At 35.7% G+C, this 20,628-nt stretch overlaps 1 protein-coding gene across 3 annotated transcripts in view; it reads right to left on the bottom strand.

Annotated features, from left to right (window-relative positions):
* Positions 1-20,628, bottom strand: part of CCDC91 (coiled-coil domain containing 91) — a 294,238-nt gene that overhangs the window by 110,791 nt on the left and 162,819 nt on the right. For all 3 annotated transcript variants that reach the window (XM_079775599.1, XM_079775598.1, XM_079775600.1), the window contains one exon: positions 3,395-3,502. In XM_079775599.1, the coding sequence (XP_079631725.1) occupies positions 3,395-3,502 (108 nt within the window). The remainder of the gene's footprint in view (positions 1-3,394; positions 3,503-20,628) is intronic.

Below are 20,628 nucleotides of genomic sequence, written 5' to 3'. Positions count from 1 at the left end.
TAGGGAATGGAGGAAAGGGTGGTAATACCTGGGCTAAAGTAGTCACTGCAGCATGGTGTATATTGGAAAAAAAATTGGGCATAACCTAAGTTTCCTACAATAGGAACCCTAATATAAAACCGCCAGTACAAATTTGAGAACTAAAAATAAGAGAGAGAAACACACACACAGGGAACTAAATTATTCCTATGTAACCATTCAGCTATTTCAAATTTCAAATGGCATCTCAAGAAATATGATTTGGAGAAAAAAAAGTGTGAATTACCATTTCTACACTTTACATGGTTTTACCTACTAATGAAATCCCCTTTTAGCAGGTAGTGTTTTAAATAGCACTTCATCATACTAAATTGTCTACGATCCTCTAAATACCCAATGGTAGTCTTGAATGCTCTTTACCAAATAATTCCAGTTGATGGTTATGGGATGTCTTTCTATTCATTTAGGCTAATTTTAATTTTTTCAGCAATGTTTTCTTGTTTTCAGTGTATAATGTTATCTCCTTAGTTAAATTTATCTCTAGGTGAGTTATTCTTTAAGATGCTATTATAATTTGAATTGTTTTCTTTATTTCCTTCGTTTCCAGGTGTATGGAAACTGATTTTTGTGTTAATTTTTTAACCTATAACTTTGATGAAATTATTTATTAGTCCTGCTGTTGGCTATATTTAACAAGGCATTATAAAAAAAAATGACAAGTTAACACTGAATTCACAAGAAAAAAGATAACTCCATGCCCTGACCGGTGTGCTCAATGGTTAGAGTGTCAACCCAAGCACCAAAGGGTCACAGGTTTGATTCCCAGTCACTGGTATATACTTGGTTTCAGGTTCAATCCCCACCCCGGTCAGGGTGCCCAGGGGAGGCAACCAATCAATGTGTGTTCTCTCACATGGATGTTTCTCTCTCTGTCTCTCTCTGTCCCTCTCTCTCTCTCTCCCCCCCTCTCCCCTTCCTTTCTCTTTAAAAATCAATGGAAAAAATACTCTCAAGTGAGGATTAACAAAACAACAACAACAAAAGATGATTCACAAGCAATGAATTACAGGTACTAGAAAAATTTCAGAAAATTGGGGACCTGGAGGGACAGCCATCTTCCCAACCTCAATTTATAAAACAAACAACTGAGAAGGCCTTTGAGGAACAAACACCAACAAAGTTCAGCCTTGCAGCAAGTATGAAAGCAAAGTTTATGTTAGTCATACTCATTGCTAAAGATTCAATCGATTAAGGTGTCTCTGATCAAAGAATCAATAAAGCTGGAACTATATTATATATATTTTCATTTGGACCAAATGGTTTGAGGAAAAAAGATCATTTGGATTTCTTCAAAGCAGGTTTGGTAAATTAAGTTATTTTTAACCAGAAAAAGAGACACACACAGATAGACAAGAATGAGGAGGAAAGCATGTAAACACATTAAATATAAGAAGGAGGTCTCTGAAAAAACTGTGGGTTTGATTTGCCTTCGCTAAATGAAAATGATTGTAATCAAACAGATAAGAAGCTAAAAGAACCATTGCCCTGAAATGTGACTATTTACTCTTAAAATGACCATCGCTCCCAATTTTCCATAGGCAGAAAGCATGCTGAAAAACGGTATAATCGCTAATACTACATTAGATATAGCCAACAAAGATACTAAAAAATTTAAAACCTACAAGAGCATAAAATACAATGGACTAGAAACCCTGCCTTAAACCCTAAAAAGAAAATCATGGTCCCCATTGTTCACTGAAATGTTAATCGATATGCATCTCTGATTCTTAGTATTTGCTACTGAGAGTGATTAAATACCTTACCTTTGTCTCACCACGCTATATTAGATTTGTTGTAGGCAAACAACATATATTTTGGTTTCTAGTTCTTCAGGTAAAAAAAAAAACTACATATCTGGACAAGATAATATGGAAACTACAGCACATCATTCCCCATCTATTACTCAGAAATCCTGGACTTTTCAGCTTGAGGCATTAGCTGGATAGAACTTTCATATTTTCATCCACAGGAATAAGATAAGCAAATTTGCCTGTGAGATGGAGACTGAATATTTGGTGACCAAAAGAGCAGACTGTGGTATATTAGTGCTGTTCATCATATACTTCCTGCTCTCTCCCTTCCAGTTCATGATAGGATTTCGCTACCTGGCCCCATTATGATTGTGAAATAAATTGGGAATAAAAGTGTCACTTCCAGTGCAGAACATTGAATTACTGGTAGTAAATCTGACTGGGCTTATTTTCACTCTGCAATAATAACAGGTAATGTTTTACATAGGAAGGATACTATCAGGGCTATTTTCTAGGGTTAGGACAACATAAGACCAAGCCCCAAGATAATCCTCAGTGTATGTGTAGCATGAGTAGGGTATAAATCTTGTTATCTGAAGCCAGAGAGTTTAGGGCAAACCTAGCCTGTCCTGGCTAATACATACCTTACGCTGTTTTCCAGTTCTATTACCTTAATTTTTCTCTGATTTTTCTGTTATATTATGAAGGCATATATACTTCATTCCTGAGACAACCTAGCATTTCACCATCCAAAAGAATAGAACTATTAGATCAAATTTATAAAATTCCCTGTGTATTTCCTTTTCCAAACCATTTATTAAAATAACATTGAATAATATTTAACAGAATTGACCTCTACTTTGGGGATGCAGTGGCATATTTATAAATCTCCATTTAAATTTTATACCTAATTATGTTTTCCTAATTCTTAGTATATTTTCTTCCCATGATACAAAATAGGTCCTTTAAATAAAGTTTATTTTATTTTTCACCTACCAAGTTTTGTTATTCAAAAGTGTTGTTGAGAATTTCTTGCATTATTATTCATATTATGACACATCCATTAATGCTTAATTGATTAATATAAATCAGCTAATAGAGTCTTTAATGCCTTCTAAGATATTAAATCAAGGAAAGAAAAAAAGTCAATGGAAAAATTCAAATAGGAACCAATTCCTTTATGCAACGAAAGGTAACTCAAGCATAAATACTTTTAAAAATGCACATATTATTTATAAATCTTATACCACTAAAAATCATTACACATGCCATAACACATTTATAATCAGCTATTTGCTTCTCTTATTTTATAAATAATATTATGACCCAGAAAGTAACATAAGAATTATCATTAATTTGAGGAAGTCCCATATATTTTAGTCCTTTAGCCCTATTTTTAGTCCATCATAAAATTCCCTAACTTTAATATTGAGTTTATGTATTAAATGCTTTAGACCTAAAGCATTTAATACATAAAGCATATTCTTTTGCTCCAAAATACACCATGGAAAGTATATGGTTCAAAACTGAATAGTTATAAAGCTCTCAGGGGAGGAGAGGCAGAAGAAACGTATAAATATGTAATGGATGTGCAATTTTATTACCTGAGTATTCAACAACTCCTCACACTTGTGTGCCTGTTTCTCAATTGCGGAAATGTACTGTTTTTCAATAGCTTCTACTTGTTGCTTAACTGAAGACTGTAGCAGTGCCTAAAAATAAACAAAAAAAGTAATTTGGATCATAGACAAAAGTTGGGAGTCTATGTTGGCATGAGAATTTTTTTGACAGTTGCATATATCTGAAATATGATCTACTTCTGCATTAGAAAATACACATTTGTGAATATTGAAGCACAATCATATATAGCACTACTTTAAGCTTTTGGGTTTAAGTTTTCCTATTACCAAGACTACAGTTTTTTGGCCAGATGTTCCTTCCACACACCTCTCCTTAAAAAGGCCAAGTCATAGAAGATGATAAAGAGAGTGAGTAGTTCTGTTAAATATAAATTCAGTTTAGTGAAGACCACACAGGATGAGGAGCGTATGAAAGCTGCTGAAAAAAAGACGAAGAAGAAGAAAAAAAAAGAAACCCCAGACATATTTCACTGGCTGACAAAACTCTACATCCTCTCGGCACACTGTAACATCCCATGGGCCAAGCATGATCTTCAAGACCACAAGTCAAGTAAAAGCAGATGGAAAGTCTGAGCAATTTCAAACATAAAAGAACTGCCCCCCAGGAAGTTCACATCCCTAATGTGAAAAGATATAAGTCAACGTGTGGAAGTCAGTTGGAATGTCAGGACAGTTTTCATAAAAAGTAATAAAACCTGGGAGACTGGATAAACTTAAGTGGGTAGTGTAAATGCTGGAACCTCAATCAAAGACCTTAACGCTGTTCTAAGGGAAGCAAAATCAGCATTTGAAGATGTTCCACCCACTCACTTCCTTATTGGAGATGCTTAGAATATTATCATCTTTTTTCCCTTCCTTTTTTTTTAAAGCATTATATTTTATACTTAACATGTTTCCAATATTATCTTACATGCTATTTATAAACCCCAAATCATTTTAAAATATGCATTCAACCATATACGTAAGAACTCTTAAGCAAATATTCTATTTTTGAAGGTCTATCTGGATAATAAACTACTCATAATCAAAATAGTAAGTTGAAACAGACACATGTCTTATAGAAAACAGACGTTTGGCACATTTGCCAAACAATAAGCCAAATCTCTTAAATAATCTCTGTTATGAAAATAGATTTACGTGGTTGGAAACAACATGCATTAAGAAGCTAAATAAATATGCATGCATTTAAATAACATTAAGATAAAATACTTTTTGAACCTCTGGATAAGCCTCAAATTTTCAGATAATTAACTTTCTCTTGCAAATGTTAAGACTGTCGATGATGCTACCACTCCTATAATTCAATAGTCACCACTCTGAAGCTGCAGAATTAGTAGTAAATTTAGTAAAGGAAACAGAGCTCTGACTGAGGTTTAATCAAAATGCAAAAACCTGCTGCCCTAGCCAGTTTGGCACAGTTGGATAGAGCCTCAGCCTGAGGAATGAAGGGTCCTGGGGGATCCATTCCGGTCAAGGGCACATACCTTGATTGCAAGCTAGATCCCTGGTCCTGGTCGGGGTGCTTGTGGGAGACAACCAATTGATGTGTCTCTCTCACATCAATGTTCCTCTCTCGGTCTCTACCTCTCCCTGCCACTTTCCCACTCTCTCTAAAAATCAACTGGAAAAAAATATATATCCCGAGTGAGGATTAACAACTATATATATACTAGAAGCCCGATGCATGAAATTTAGGCAAGAGTAGGCCTTCCTTTCCCCAGCTGCCGACACTCGCTTCCCTCTGGCACCCAGGACCTGGGCTTCCCTTGTAGCCCTGGCTTTGTCCAGAAGAACATCTGGTCCAATTAGCATATATATATATATATATGAACTGCTTTACCCTTTCAGTATATGTCCTCTAAAGATTCCATAATAATTAATTTATATAAGGCACCAAAATGTAACCTCTTAAACTGTGACTAAGTAATGCAAAGCTCTAATTTACCTATGGTAAAATATAATAGACTATCTGTTGGACTTCAGAATATTTAAAGAACAGTATAGAGACAATTTCCTTCAGTATGGTCACTTAATCTTTTATAGAGAGAAAAATGCCAATCTTTTTGTGGACTTGGGATATGACAATTGTTTTAGCTTAATGGTAAGAACTGTTTGCACTTCCCTATTTGATATGGTTCCAAATACTACCACAGTTTAAATACCCAATTGTAATTTTTAGTAGATTATATCCTTTGGAGATACAAGTAAGTTCATGAAATAAAATATTTTCTCACTGTATTTAAGAAACAAAATTGAATAGTATATTTTTTCCCCTCTAGTGATTGATATCTACACCATATATTCATTTTCTTCCAAACTTAAAAGAGGCAAGCACTATAGGATAACAAGTCAAATAAGAGCCAAAACTGTGCTTTATGGACCATGGAGAAAAGCTATGCACAAGTAACCAGCCTTTCCTATAGTTCAAACCTCCTGTCTTAGCCCCAGTTATTTAAATCCACTCATCTACAAAAGAGACATAAAGGTAAGTCCTGGGAACATGAATATTTAAAAAAAAAAGTCTGTTCTTACTGAATTATTTCTATAGTTAAAGAGAAACAATCTCTAGATAACACACACCATAGGTATATGCAAGGTGTGTATCAGAGAAAGAAAATATGCCCAAAGCCTGCTTTATAAAGCTCACTGCTACACATTGAGAACATTAAACAGATAAGAGTAGCTTGATTAAGAGTGGAGTCATATACTAGTAGTAATGCAAGAAGGTACAAAGGGGCAGGTACCAGATATTAGAAGAGCGTGTGTGCCACAACAAGGTCATTTAAAAATGTGTCCTATATTACTCAGCAGTGGGGTTATTAGTGCCATACTCTAAAAACTGTCCTCACAACTAGAATATTAACCATTTTGGACATGCAAGTACACATCTGGTACTAGCTACCTGCTTTTATGGCTTGAGATATCCTATATAATAAAAGGCTAATATGCAAATAGACCGAATGGCAGAACAACTGGAACAACCGAACAACTGGTCACTATGATGTGCGCTGCCGACCAGGAGCATGTGCGGAACATGGCGGGCATTGGCCACAGTGGGATGGTGGAGCAGATGAGCGGGGGTGCCAGACCAAGGCGGGGCACCAGTCGCTGTCATGGGGGCAAGCCTCTGGTGGTTACTGAAAATTCTTTGCTCCTGCATGCCGCGGTCCCGCCCAGCACTCACACCCACTGCCGGCCTGGCCCTGCTCGCACCCGCGGCCGGCACTGAAGCCACTGCTCACACATGCTGCCGGCACCAGGCGCCAGCCCCGATCACTCGGCGCCATCAGCAGGTATGAGCGGTAGCTGCCGACCCCGATTGCCCCTGAGAGCTTCTCCACCTCCCCCTGCTCCTGAGAGGCTATTGGGGCAGCAGCTGCCGCTCGCACTCACTGAAGGTGCCAGCCCCACTCGCACCTGCTGCTGGCACCAGCCCCAATCGCTTCACGCCGTCAGCGGGTGTGAGTGGGACTGGTGCCGTCAGCGCGTGGGAGCGGCAGCAGCCAGAGCAGAGCTACTAGCAGAGAGGGAAGCAGGGGCCACGGCAGGAGGGCCAGGCAGGGGCGTGGAGGATGGGCCGAGACCCACCCCTGTGCCCACTGCAGGCTTGCGGCCCACAGTTCCTTTCAAGGTGCACAAATTCGTGCACTGGGCCCCTAGTCATTATATAATTGGATATTTATTTTCCAATGTAATACACCATAATAATCACCTTTAAATTTCTCATATATTGTAAATATAAAATAAATGTTAATCTTAACATTTTCCTGCAACTTACTTATTTTTTGTCTGTAATTTCTCTACAGATATCAAACACATAAGGAAGCTTTCCCTTGGGCTTATACAACAATATAGAAAGATATATCAAATAATTATTTCCTTTTTATGGTATTTTAAAACTATTTTAAACATACATAAAGCATTGAAACTCACGATGTACAGAACCAGTAAAACAAAGATGTATTCAAACACTGTATAATGAAAGAAAATGTTACCAAAGGCAGGAAATGTTTTATCAATTTTTAACATATTTAGATTTTAGCCAGAGTTCTTTCAGAGACTTTTCTGTATCATCCCAGAGAATTTAATTTACTAAGGAAACTGAGGAAAGCTATTTAGCATACTTCTTTAACAATAATTTTAAAGGTGTGAACAAGATTGTAGGTTCCTTTAGTATAGGAACTATATATTACTCATCTTTATTTATCACACACAGTTTATTATAGAGTTCCTTGCACATAGTAGTATTAGACGACACACATAATCGCTATTTAGTAATTAATGATTCCTGTATTAAGATTAGTATTGTTTAAAAATCATAGTATGAATGGTACCAATATCCATTGAAAAGTTCACTAAGCTTCAAATTATAACTGCCAAGTTCAGTTACCAAATTTGTTGCTGAGTATATTTAATCCCTACCAAGGATTTCAACATTTTATGTTGTTATTTTAGACTAGAAATGTCCACTCTTTCTACTCTACAGGATAAATTTTGAGTAAATAGAGTGTGTGAAGGACTACAAACTCTTTGGAAGGGAAAATATGTCATAAATTCTACAATTATTAGATTCATAGAAAACAGATATTAGGTCAAACTCCACCCAAAACCAATACATGCTGGAATTTAAATGAGAAGAGAAGTGGAGTCACAGCAACCCAAACTATACCCCGTTGTCCCAACAAATAGTTTTTTTCTTAACCTTGAGAGTATCATGCTAAGGGAAGTCCGTCAGGTGGAAAAGAATAAGAACCATATTATTTTATTCATATGTGGGATATAAAAGAGAAAGTAACAAATGAACAAATTAAACTCATACACACAGATAACAGTATGGTGGTTATGATGAAGAGGGTAAAGGGGGTCAAATATATGGTAATGGAAGGAGATTAGACTTTGGGTGGTGAGCACATAATGCAATATGTAGATGATGTATTATAGAATTGTACACCTAAAACCTATATAATTTTATTACCCAATGTCACCCCAATTAATTCAATTAAAAAATAAAAGTATAGTGTAAAAGGACTAGAAAGTATAATTCTCTAAGGCAGTTATTTTCAAATGATGTTCCACAAGAATCATACTACATCTCTTTTATCTGCTTGTCTACTGATGGGGACCTGGGCTGTTTCCAGATCTTCGCCATTGTAAATAACACTATTATAAACATAGGGGATGCATATATTCTTTCTAATTGGTGTTTCAGGATTCTTAGGATATATTTCCAGAAGTGGGATACTAGGTCAAAGGGCAGTTCCAATTTTAATTTTTTTGCAGAAAGTCCATACTGGTTTCCAGTGGCTCTACCAGTCTGCATTCCCACCAGCAGTGTGCTAAGGTTCCCTTTTCTCCACAGTCTCACCCATACTTGTTTTTTGATTTACTGATGGTAGTCATTCTGGCAGGTGTGTGGCGATACCTCACACAATGGAATACTATGTGGCTGTAAAAAAGAAGGAACGCTTACCCTTTGTGACAGCATGGATGGAATTGGAGATTAGTGTTATTATTTTTTGATATGTTTTTATTGATTTTAGAGAAAGAGGAAGAGAGAGGGAGAGATAGAAATATCGATGAGAGAGAAACATCATCAATTAGCTGCCTCTTACACACCCCCTACTGGGAATTGAGCCCATAACCCGGGCATGTGCCCTGACTGGGAATGGAACCAGCGACCCCTTGGTGCATGGGCTGAGGCTCAACCACTGAACCACACTGGCCAGGCTGGACCTAGAAATTATTATGTAAGCAAAAAAAGATAGTCAGAAAAAGACAAATACCATATGATTTCCCTTATATGTGGAGTCTAATGAACAAAATAAACTAATGAACAAAACAGAACCAGAGGCATGGATACATGGAACAAACAGATCTCAGAGGGGAGGAGAGAGGGAGGACTGGAAGAGATTAGCCAAGAACTCATATGCATATATGCACAGCCCATGGACACAGATAAGAATGTAGTGAAGGTGGCGGGGCTGAGTGGAGGGGGGGAAAGGGGGAAATGTGGACATCTGTGATAGTGTCAACAATAAAAAAAATTTTTTAAAAACACCACCAATACCTGAGTACTTATTCAGGGGGTACTGGCCTCTTTTCCCTTATACTGGCAAACAAACAAAAAAAAATGACAACAGCCAATACAACAGCAGCTGTCTGGTGTAAATAAATCAAAATTACAACTAATGATGGGCAAAAATTATATTCTTTGGTGTGACACAGAATTACAGTAATTAGTTTATATGTGCCATGAGATGAAAAAGGTTAAAAATCGCTGCTCTAGGGAAAGATTTCAATCGGACTTAAGGCTTTCATTTACTCAAAACTGTTGCCAAAGTCAAGTTCAAGTTCCTGGCCACCTGTTACCCAGGCTGGCAAAAGTTAGGCAACATTCAGACCCTGTAAATTCAACCCTTGGGGAGAATGAAGGTACATGTTTCTCTAGACCAAATTTCAAATATCTGAGGAGGGATAGTAATGGATTTGGCCATATTTCTTTTTAGAAAACAAAAAAGAAATTATGACCAAAATTTATGGAAAAATGAATTCAAAAAAGATTTCTCCCTTCCTTTTTCCCCAATTTAAAAAAGAAAAAGTAACAAGGTCATGTTGAGGCTGCTGAAAAACGACCCTGTTACAGATCTCAAGCATCTGGATTTGCAGTGACCCTCAGGCTTTTCTATGTATTGGAGTTACAGTGCAGAGGTACTATACAAGTCAAAAAAGAAAAATGTTCAATTATGGGTGTAGATCTAAACATGGAAATCCAATATAGTCTAGCCATGCTATAAAGTGTTTTGGAGACTCTGAAAGCCAAAGAAAATCCTCAGAACTGAGGGAATCATTCCTGTTGGCCTTGTTGTTAAGGGATTCTAGTAACATAAGAGTTGTTACCTCAAACACCACAAAAGTCTCCCAGTGAAAATTTCTTTTGTGCCATGGACAACACATTAAAATTAAGAAGTTTCTAAAATTAAGTACAGCACAGAGCCTCTGCATGTCTGCCTTCCAGATACTTTAAACTTCTGAAAAGCTGCCATATGGATATGCCTTTCCCTCAGATGCCACAATATTGTTCCTTGTGACTTGAGTAAGAGTGGCAGTTTCATTGAGAGAGAGAGAGAGAGAGAGAGAGAGAGAGAGAGAGAGAGAGAGCTCTAAAACAATCTTTACACTTTCATAGGGTTAAAAAAAACACATGGTTTTTAAACACTAAAGACCCTTGCATCTCATTTTTAGAAATATCAGAGACCATGGAAAAAGAGAAGCCCATCAGGATGTCAGAAATATTTGGCCTGCATACACATGCATTAACATTCCAAGGAGGCAGTATAATTTGTTGAAAAGAGCCCTGAATCAAGCTTTGAGGGACCTGGCTCCTACTTAAAACTCCTCCTCTGTTTATACGTGTTTGATCAAGGCATTGTTTCTCTATGTCTCACATTCCTTATCTAGTCAATGAGAATAAAAGCGTTTCTTCACTGCCAATGATGAAGGAATAAAGGACTTCTGTGAAATTATAAATTATTTTAAAATGAAACTCATGCTGATTTTTTAGCTAAATTCCTCACTTTTCCATGACAAATGAAACTCATCTAAGTTAGGATTAACATCTTTTAAATTACTAGATTTAAGACCATTAAAGTGGAGAATTTTCCTCCAAATTAATCAAGATCCATTAGTCAAATAGGGATCAAAAAGATTAGAAGGGAAATTTTTTTCATACAATTAACATTGAGAAAATTTAGGTTTCATTTAAATCAATTTTTTAGAAGACACATTGAGAAAGATTAAACTTTCCTTTTTTAAAAAAATCATAAAGAGAATAACATTGTGAACTTAGATAATAATGTAAGATATGTCAACTGGTTTCTTTTCCAGATAAGTGTTAGTTTATTAGAAGTGCCATCCCTTGGATTGGAGCAGGTGCCAGAGGTCCCTGCAGTGCTGGCTCCAGCTTGGTTGTGTGGGGTTAGGGAGAAGCACCCGGGGAGGGGCAACACCATCAGAGTGGCTCAGAGGAATTGCTGATATAATAACTGGTATGGAAGTATTTGACTAGTATAAGATGGCACAAAGTGGTGCTTCTGGCTAAATATTAGCCCACATTAGGTTGTTACAGTGGATTAATTACCAAGAACATTTAGCCATGTGAATATCCTGCTAAACATCAAAACAAGATAACCTTTGAACTTCTGCTTTTGACTACATGGACTAAATCACACTGTATCTGGATTATAGATAGAATTCTTTTCTCATTGCTATAAAGTAATATGACAATCAATTCACTGAAAATTGGACACATGATAATTTTAAGTAACTTAACTCACTTCTGGAAAAGATACAACCTGGGGACTCATACCCAGACAGCAATGGGAGCAAAATCTATTTTTTACAATTCATGCTTGCATGTCTTTTGAATTATGTACTGAATATACATTACCCTGTCAAAAATAAGGTATTCTGAAAATATTATGGAAAATCATTCTATTCTCTCATAATTTATCCTTGGTATAAAATTTATATTCTCATATATCAAGATTCCCCAAAGCTGAATAACTAGAGCTTAAGGATAAAATCAAAACCAGCCTTGTATTTTCATACTGGGTTATAAACTAATTAGAAAACGCTATCCTCGAAAATATTGCTGGTTCTTACATCTCTGCTTTCCTTTTTCAGAGTCTGTGTTTTATAGTTGAGAGAAAATAATAAAGTTAACCATTCCACTCTTATATCATTTCAAACAGGCAAAAACATTTAAAAACTTAAAAGTAGTTTCTGCATTCATATCTTTTCTGCCTTAAGAACTATGTTATGTATACTTTCACTAAATGGAAAATTGGTGGCCAATAAAAAATGAATAAAAATGCCCTAGCTGGTTTGGCTCGATGGATAGAGCATCGGCCTGCGGACTGAAGGGTCCCGGGTTCGATTCCAGTCAAGGGGACATGCCTGGGTTGCAGGCTCAAACCCCAGTAGGGGGCGTGCAGGAGGCAGCCATTCAATGATTCTCATCATTGATGTTTCTATCTCTCTCCCTCTCCTTTCCTCTCTAAAATAAAAAAAATATATATTTTTAAAAATGAATAAAAATATATCTGTAACACACACTGGTTTTTTTCCTAAAGTCTAGTAATTATGAAACATATAAGATTATTTCAGGCAATATCTAAAACTAAAAATACCTGAATCCGGATAGACCTTGATGACAATTCAATTCATTAAAATTAAGGTGCACATAATTGATCTATTACATTAACTACAAGAGTTACAGAAATGACATTCTTTACAGCTGCTACTAATCCCTCTTCCAGCTTTATTATAGAGGTAAAAATCTGTTGAATAAGTTTAGATAAAAAGAAGATCTGATAAAACGTTTAACCCCAACAGAACAGGTCAAGCCTCATTCTGGTCAACATGGAGAGACAATATTATTAAGAATAAAGATATTTATGTTAGAATGGCCTGAATTTGTATGATAATAATAAGAAATCTATAATTAATAATAATTTCTAAGTGGGACAGAGCTGCTATTGATAAAATTTCCAAGTTTGACCAAAATTAATCACAAAAAAGTACCCATAACATTTAAAGAGCATTTCACAAGATAAGCAAAAAATAATGTCTTAAGGAACTACTAACTAAATAAACCCTAATCACTTAATATTTTTTTATCATTGAAGGTATTTTTCAAGGTCTGTTTTGAAACAGAAATTTGAAATTTATATCCTCAATACAGAATAAAGACTGTCCCTTCACTCCTTTAACTATCAGGCTGGTGATACAGTCACAATATAAAGGCAAGTCTTAAATCTATATTAGAACAAGTTTTCTTGCAAGGTTTCCAAAGCCTTTTGGTTTTGGCCCAGCTAGAAAAACCACAAGAATAGCCTTGCATGCAAAATTCTGGCTAAGCCCAGGAAACTCAGAGCAAACAAAAACTATTCTCAACTACCAAACCTTTCTCAGTCCTCTGCTGAGGTTAAGTTTGGTGGGAGGGACAGAATGGACAAGCCAACTCGTTATTTCCAAACCAATCACTAGTATCTAGCATGCAGTTAGGCCAAACTCTATTGGCAGCAGTAAGTATCTTTATTTGTCCAGGAAAAATCTGATCATACGATAAAAGCTGGAATTTATGAGAATCCTTTTTCAATCAAATAACTAAAACTATAAATTTATTTCATACTTTTGGATGAACAAAATACTAAAATTCAAACTAAAAGATATATCACAAGTTTCAAATATCTTAATCTTTACTTCTTCCCCGCTTTGCACAAAAGAAGTTAGCAATCTCTAATCAAGGGGAAATATCAAGAGAAGAGAAAACAAAGTTGTTTCCCCCTCCTTGGAGTAGAACTTTATACAATAAAGTAACTCTACACCCTGGGAAAAATTGGTCTCCTAAATGCAATATGTTCTCCCTTATATAATAGTACAAACAACTCAAGAGTTCAAATAAAACACTAGCAAGTGGCTGCTTTTGAAAAATGGAATAGAACAGGCATTGTGATACTCCAAGCTGGCATTTAACATATGGTGCACTGCTAAAATTCAAAGTAATCCTTCCCATAGCTATTTAAGTCATACTTAACCTTTACAGAAAATGCACAGAGGACCATCACACTCAATAAAATCAAGGTTGGGTAACATGGGAAATGAACATATCAATAACTTAATCAAGATAATTTCAGAACAACTTAAGTTTATGTAGCAATTTCACATCATTTTTCATGAAAAGGAGCAGAAAATTTATATGCCTAAAAACTCTAAGATTCAATAACCTGATACTTAACAGAAAAATATAAAAAAATTTATATTAAAAATTCTCATTATAAAATGTTCTAAGACTTTAGAAAAAAATCTGCCATCCTTTATCATTAAAACAGTCAAGTATTTATAAGCAAGCACTATTCATGTAACTAGCACTCCTTGCTGTTTGGCATCTAGGTTTCCATACACAGAGTTAAAGATCATCTATTCATTCCAGCTTCAGAAGCTAAGAATATAAGAGAGAAATCAATATGTATGTTTATGTTTAGTTTAGCAGAGAAATCTTGAGAAGTGTAAATATCTGTATGAAAGGATGATGTTTGTAAATATACTCCATTTGGCCAAAACCATGTACACAAAGGGTAAGAAAAGAAAGCTTTAAGAGTTTGAGAAGAGGGTATACACCTTGAATCATTATAGTTATAAATTATTTGGTTGTTTGCATATAAATAAACCAAATTGCATTTTCTTCTTTTGCTTTTCAGCTATTTTTCTAACTAATCACCATTTTTGCTAATCTGTCAACTGCCAGAATTCAATTATGTTTCAATACTTCTCCTATCTGCTATGATTTTAAAAATGTATAAATCTCTTAAGATTAAACAACAAAAACTTATGGAGCTTGATCTTAGAGAACATTTTATGCATTTGATCCCCAAAGGCAAAGGAAGTAAAAGCAAAAATAAATGAATGAGACTACATCAAACTAAAAAGCTTCTGCACAGCAAAATAAACTGCCAACAAAACAAAAAGGCAACCAACCAAATGGGAGAGGATATTTGCAAAGAACAGCTCTGAGTAGGGGTTAACATCCAAAATACATAAAGAACTCATACAATTCAACACCAAACAAACAATCCAATTAAAAAATAAGCAAAGGACCTGAACAGACACTTCACCCAAGGAGATATAAATGGCCACCAGTTATATGAAAAGACTAGAGGCCCGGTGCACAAGATTTGTGCACTGGGGAAGAGGTCCCTCAGCCCTGCCTGCGCCCTCTTGCAGTCTGAGACCCCTCAGGGGATGTCCAACTGCTGACTTAGACCCATTTCCCATGGGGAGTGGGCCTAAGCCAGCAGTAGGACATTCCTCTAACAGTCCAGGACCCCTCACTCCTTTACCTCCCGCCTGCTGGCTGCTCCTTACCACTCAGTTCGCTGCTCCTTAGCGCTGCCGCAGAGGCAGGAGAGGCTACCACCACTGCCACTGTGCTCGCCAGCCTTAAGCCCAGCTTCTGATTGAGTGGTGCTCCCCCTGTGGGAGCACACTGACCACCAGGGGCAGCTCCTGCATTGAGCGTCTGCCCCTTGGTGGTCAGTGCCCGTCACAGCGACCAGTTATTCCACCATTCAGTCTGTTTGCATATTAGGCTTTTATTTTATATAGGATGCTCAATTTCACTATCTATTAGGGAAATATAAATCAAAACTACTATGAGATACCACCTCATACCTGTTAGATGGTTATAATTAACAAGACAAGTAATAACAACTGTTGGAGAGGAGGTGGAGAAAAAGGAACCCTCATTCACTGCTGGTGGGAATGTAAACTGGTAAAACCGCTATGAAAAACAGTATGGCAGTTCCTCAAAAAATTAAGAATAGAGCTACCCTATGACTCAGCAACCTCTCCTCTGGTATCTACCCGAAAAATTTGAAAACATTTATTCTCAAAGATACATGCACCCTAATGTTCATTGCAGCATTATTCACAGTGGCCAAGACATGGAAACAAAGTATTCTGAGATAGAGGACTAGATTAAGAAAATGAGGAACATATAGGGTGTCCCCTAAAAAATACATACACACTTTAAATGATTAAACTGTTAAATTGTTTAACAGTTTATTTTCAAAATTTGAAAGAATCTACAGAAATTAATAATTTTGCCAATAATTTTTTTTTTCTCAATGCCTATTTTCAAACCGATGACTGTTCTGGTCCAGGCACTGCTGATAACAGAAAACAATGAAATGGCAAACATCAAGAATCATTTCATTTTGTATTTGTGTGCCCTCAATACGTTAACTGTTGTCAGTTTTGTAAACTTTATCTTTTATGTATCCCCATAAAAAAGTCTAGTGGATAAATTTTCTTTGTTTAAAGCTTAGTCTGGCTTCATCCATTATTTCTAATCAGTTAAACCTGAAAAAGAGTGAAAATTAAGTGAGTTATCAGCTGTTTATTTGTGTATACACAAATGCCGGGTTGAGGGCTCGATCCCCAATATGGGGCGAGCAGGAGGCAGCCAATCAATGATTTTCTCTCATCATTGATACCTCTCTCTCTCCCTTCCTTTCTGAAATCAATAAAAAAAGTATATTTAAAAAATATGTATACATTTTGGGACATTCTTTGAATAATTACAAAGGCAGATTTTGTACTTCAACTGCGTTTTCAAACTTTCAATAGCATTTTAGAATGAACACTTTTTATTCAAAGCTTAGTCTGGCTGAAAAGAAACATCAATTGAGTTATCAACTGCTTAAGTGTTTATACATGTTTTTGGGACAACCCTGTATATACAATGGAATAATACACAGCAATAAGAAATGAAATACTGACATTAGCAACAACATGGATGAACCTTAAGAATATCATGCTAAGTGAAATAAATCAATCCGAAAAAGCTAAGAACCATATATTCTCACTCATATGTGGGATATAAAACTGAAGTTCACAGACAACAGTATGTTGATTATTAGAGGACAGAGGGGTGGGGGATAGTAAAGGGAGCCTAATATATGTTAATGGAAGGTGATCTGACTTTGGGTGGTGGGCATACAATGCAATATACAGAACATTATCATAAAAATATATGCCTGAAGCCAACCTACTTATTAACCAATGCACCCCAATAAATTTAATTTAAAAAGAGTCTAATTCAATTTTAAAACTAAACAAGTTGAGCCAGAACAAAGAAAATATCTTGCAAGTGTAACTTCAGGATGACATTAAAAACTTTGTGTAGAAAGAGTTTCAAAAGGGAAAGCTCTTTCTTTATGGAACTGATCTACCTTAAAGCAAACACCACATTAAAAAAAAAGAAGGAAGGAAGGAAGATGGAGGAGTTTGTTGTCAATGCCTTGAAAAAAGAGTCTGAATATAGTAGAAGAACAAATATGTTAACCAAAAAATATGTTCAAATCTTATTTGTTTCAAATTAGATTTTTTAATTAAGTAGGCTCAAAGTAAGAAAATAAAAACAACATGTTGGACTTAATTTCTTGAGTACTTTCAACTCACTGTTATAGCACATTAGCAAAAGTTCCAGCTTTGAACTTTAACCAAGTGTCAACTAATACTTCCTTTGGAAAATTCTACCCCAAAATTATGAGGATAAAAAAAAAAGTCATTTTAAGAAAGTGTCAGCATTTAAAATGGCTTTACCTCAAACTCTTACAAACAATATGCAGGGGTGGGAAAAGGTAGTTTTAAAGTTGTAATATGATAATAAGTAAGTAATAATAAAAGAATAAACTGAGTATTTCATTTTCATGTACTCACAACTGTAAGCCTACTTTTGCCAAACTATGAATTAATCCAATTATGTATGGACATAATTCTAAAAAGAAAAACAAGAAGCAATATATTACATCTATTTTAGCCAATATGCTTGTATTTCTTTCCATGTATGACTTTTTTGATCATTCCTCTGAGCCATTATACCAATCCACCATTATAACTTTTTTCTTACTGGGATCACTTATTCCATATTAAAGAAAGGCGTAAGTTATATTTAAAAATCTTAGGTGGGGAGTGAGTGGGTAGGTCGGAAGAGATTAACCAAAGAACTTTTATGCATATATGCATAACCTATGGACACAGACAGTAGTGTGCTGAAGGTCTGGGGCTGGGGGGCGGGTGGGGGCTAGAAGGGGTCAAAGTGGAAAAAAGGGGACATCTGTAATATTTTCAACAATAAAGATTTTTTAAAAAAATTATAATGCAGCCTGGCCAGTGTTGCTCAGTAGTTGAGCGTCGACTTATGAACTGGGGAGTCATGGTTCAATTCCTGGTCAGGGCATATATCTGGATTGTGGGCTCAATCCCCAGTGTGGGGAATGCAGGAGGCAGCTCTCTTATTATTGATGTTTTTATCTCTCTTTCCCTCTCCCTTCCTCTCTCTGAAATCAATACAAATATATTTTTTAAAAATCTTAATGCAGGACAAATTCTACTTTCTTAGTAAATTAACTTCTGTTAGAATATTTTTCATTTTTCTTGTCTGGAAAAATTTCCCAGTGATTTCAATGAGAAACTTACATGTGTATGTGTGCATGCATCCATTTACATGCACACACACACAACCTTGACATGTTTGATATTAGATGATACAACTGGGAAAATATGACCACAAGGCAATATAGGCAGAATATATTCATAGAGAAATAAATATGAAGGGGAAATACAATAATGGTTAACAAAACCTTGGAAGTAACAGAATGACTTCTAAAATTTTAAAGAAAATACAACCAGCTAGATCACTCCTACATCAACTGATTTAGAATTTTCAAAGAAGAAACCTGCTATATCATATGCATCTTTAAAAACAACAAGTAATTTATTATATACTGCAAAAGGTGAGTGAGAAGCAAGGGGTTAAAATATGCTTATCCATGACAACTGTTGAGGGAATATTAAACAAACAAGCATCACACTAATACAACTAGTTGCAATCCTTAAAAAAATACTCATATCATGGATAGTAATCTTTAATAATGAAAACTACAGACATAAAGAACAGTGAAGTCTGATCCAGTGTATATACTGGACAATGATATTTGCAAAAAAAAACCACCCAATTAAACAAGTAAAGGAAAATTCTTATGTTACTTGTAATAAACAATCTTAGATGTGGCATGCTCCTATGGAAAGCCTTCCAAGATCTACATTTACTTTACTGTTGTTAATTATCAGGAAAAAGGATTTTAAAAAATCATGACATAAAAGAGAAAAAATAAATAAACAAAATTAAGTAAACATTATGGGACAAGTTGGCATACGTAGCACATTAGGTTAGTTTTAGCTCTGTTTTCTTCTGTACTTTAACAGAATTTCACATGTCCTTTTCATCATTGTGGAGCAAGCTATTTATTTTCTAAAAGAACAAAAGAATAATGACTTTTTAAGGGGAGCTCAAGGCTAGGAAGGGAAGGGCCACAATTTCTTTCACTTAAGTGAATATTTCCAAAGATCGAAACAAGAATCCACATTGTATGAATGTAGTAAACTAACTATAAATCAGCTATAAGATAATGACAAGGCATTGAAATTGCAATGCTAGAAAATTGGCATGTTAAGTATAAAAAACGATAACTACTATAGCTAATACTTATTAACAGCATTATTATTAACCATGCAATATTCATTATTACATGGATCCTCACAACACTCCTATAAATAGGTTATATGTTTATTCTCTAATTTACATATAAGGAAACTGAAATTCATATATAAGAAACTGCCCAAGGTCACACTGTTAACAAGTACTTGATTCAGGTCTGTCTGACTTGAAAATAATCAATCATCTCTACTAATAAAAGTCCTTCATAGAATAAGGATTTGTAAGTTATTGTAAATATTATTTACATAAAAACAATGCCAATAATATTTCTTGAACTAAGAAATGACATGCAAAGAGAATATGTACACTCCTGCTATTCTCATAGAAGATATATTTTGGTTTGTTTGGTTTGAGTTACCTAGTGATTAACGAATCATTTGTAAAAAATGCTTATATATTTTAACAAAATAAAACTTCAAAATATATTAAAAGTAAGTTGCTGTGTTAAAAAGAGAGAAGTATAATAAAATAAGTACTACATGAACTTCTCATGCTTCAATTTAGAATTGAAAAAAAAACAACTATTTTTCTTATTTTATAATGGGACACAAATCCACACTTAAATTACAGACATCTTATCTACCAGAAAAACATTACTTACTTTTCTTATTTGAATTACATTATTTTTTCTCCATACTACTATTAAATTGATGATCAGTGTGTTTTTAGATCACTGGGATTATAAAATTTTATGTGACAATTAACATATTAGATGTTATTCCTCCTTAGAGTATTATAATATAACTAGAGGCCCGGTGCACGAAATTCGTGCACAGAGGGGGGTTGTCCCTCAGCCCAGCCTGTACCCTCTCCAATATGGGACCCCTTAAGGGATGTCCGACTGCCCGTTTAGGCCGGACATCCCTCTCACAATCCAGGACTGCTGGCTCCCAACTGTTTGCCTGCCTGCCTTCCTGATTGCCCCTAACCACTTCTGCCTGCCAGCCTATCACCCCCTAACCACTCTGCTGCCAGCCTGTTTGCCCCCAACTTCCCTCCTCTGCCGGCCTGGTCACCCCTAACTGCCCTCTCCTGCAGGGTTGATCACCTCCAACTGCCCTCCCTTGCAGGCTTG

The sequence above is a fragment of the Cnephaeus nilssonii genome, assembly GCF_951640355.1.
Source record: "Cnephaeus nilssonii genome assembly, chromosome: 6".
Lineage (NCBI taxonomy): Eukaryota > Metazoa > Chordata > Mammalia > Chiroptera > Vespertilionidae > Cnephaeus > Cnephaeus nilssonii.
Note: the sequence above shows the minus strand (reverse complement) of the source record. Positions and strands in the feature narration are given on the sequence as shown.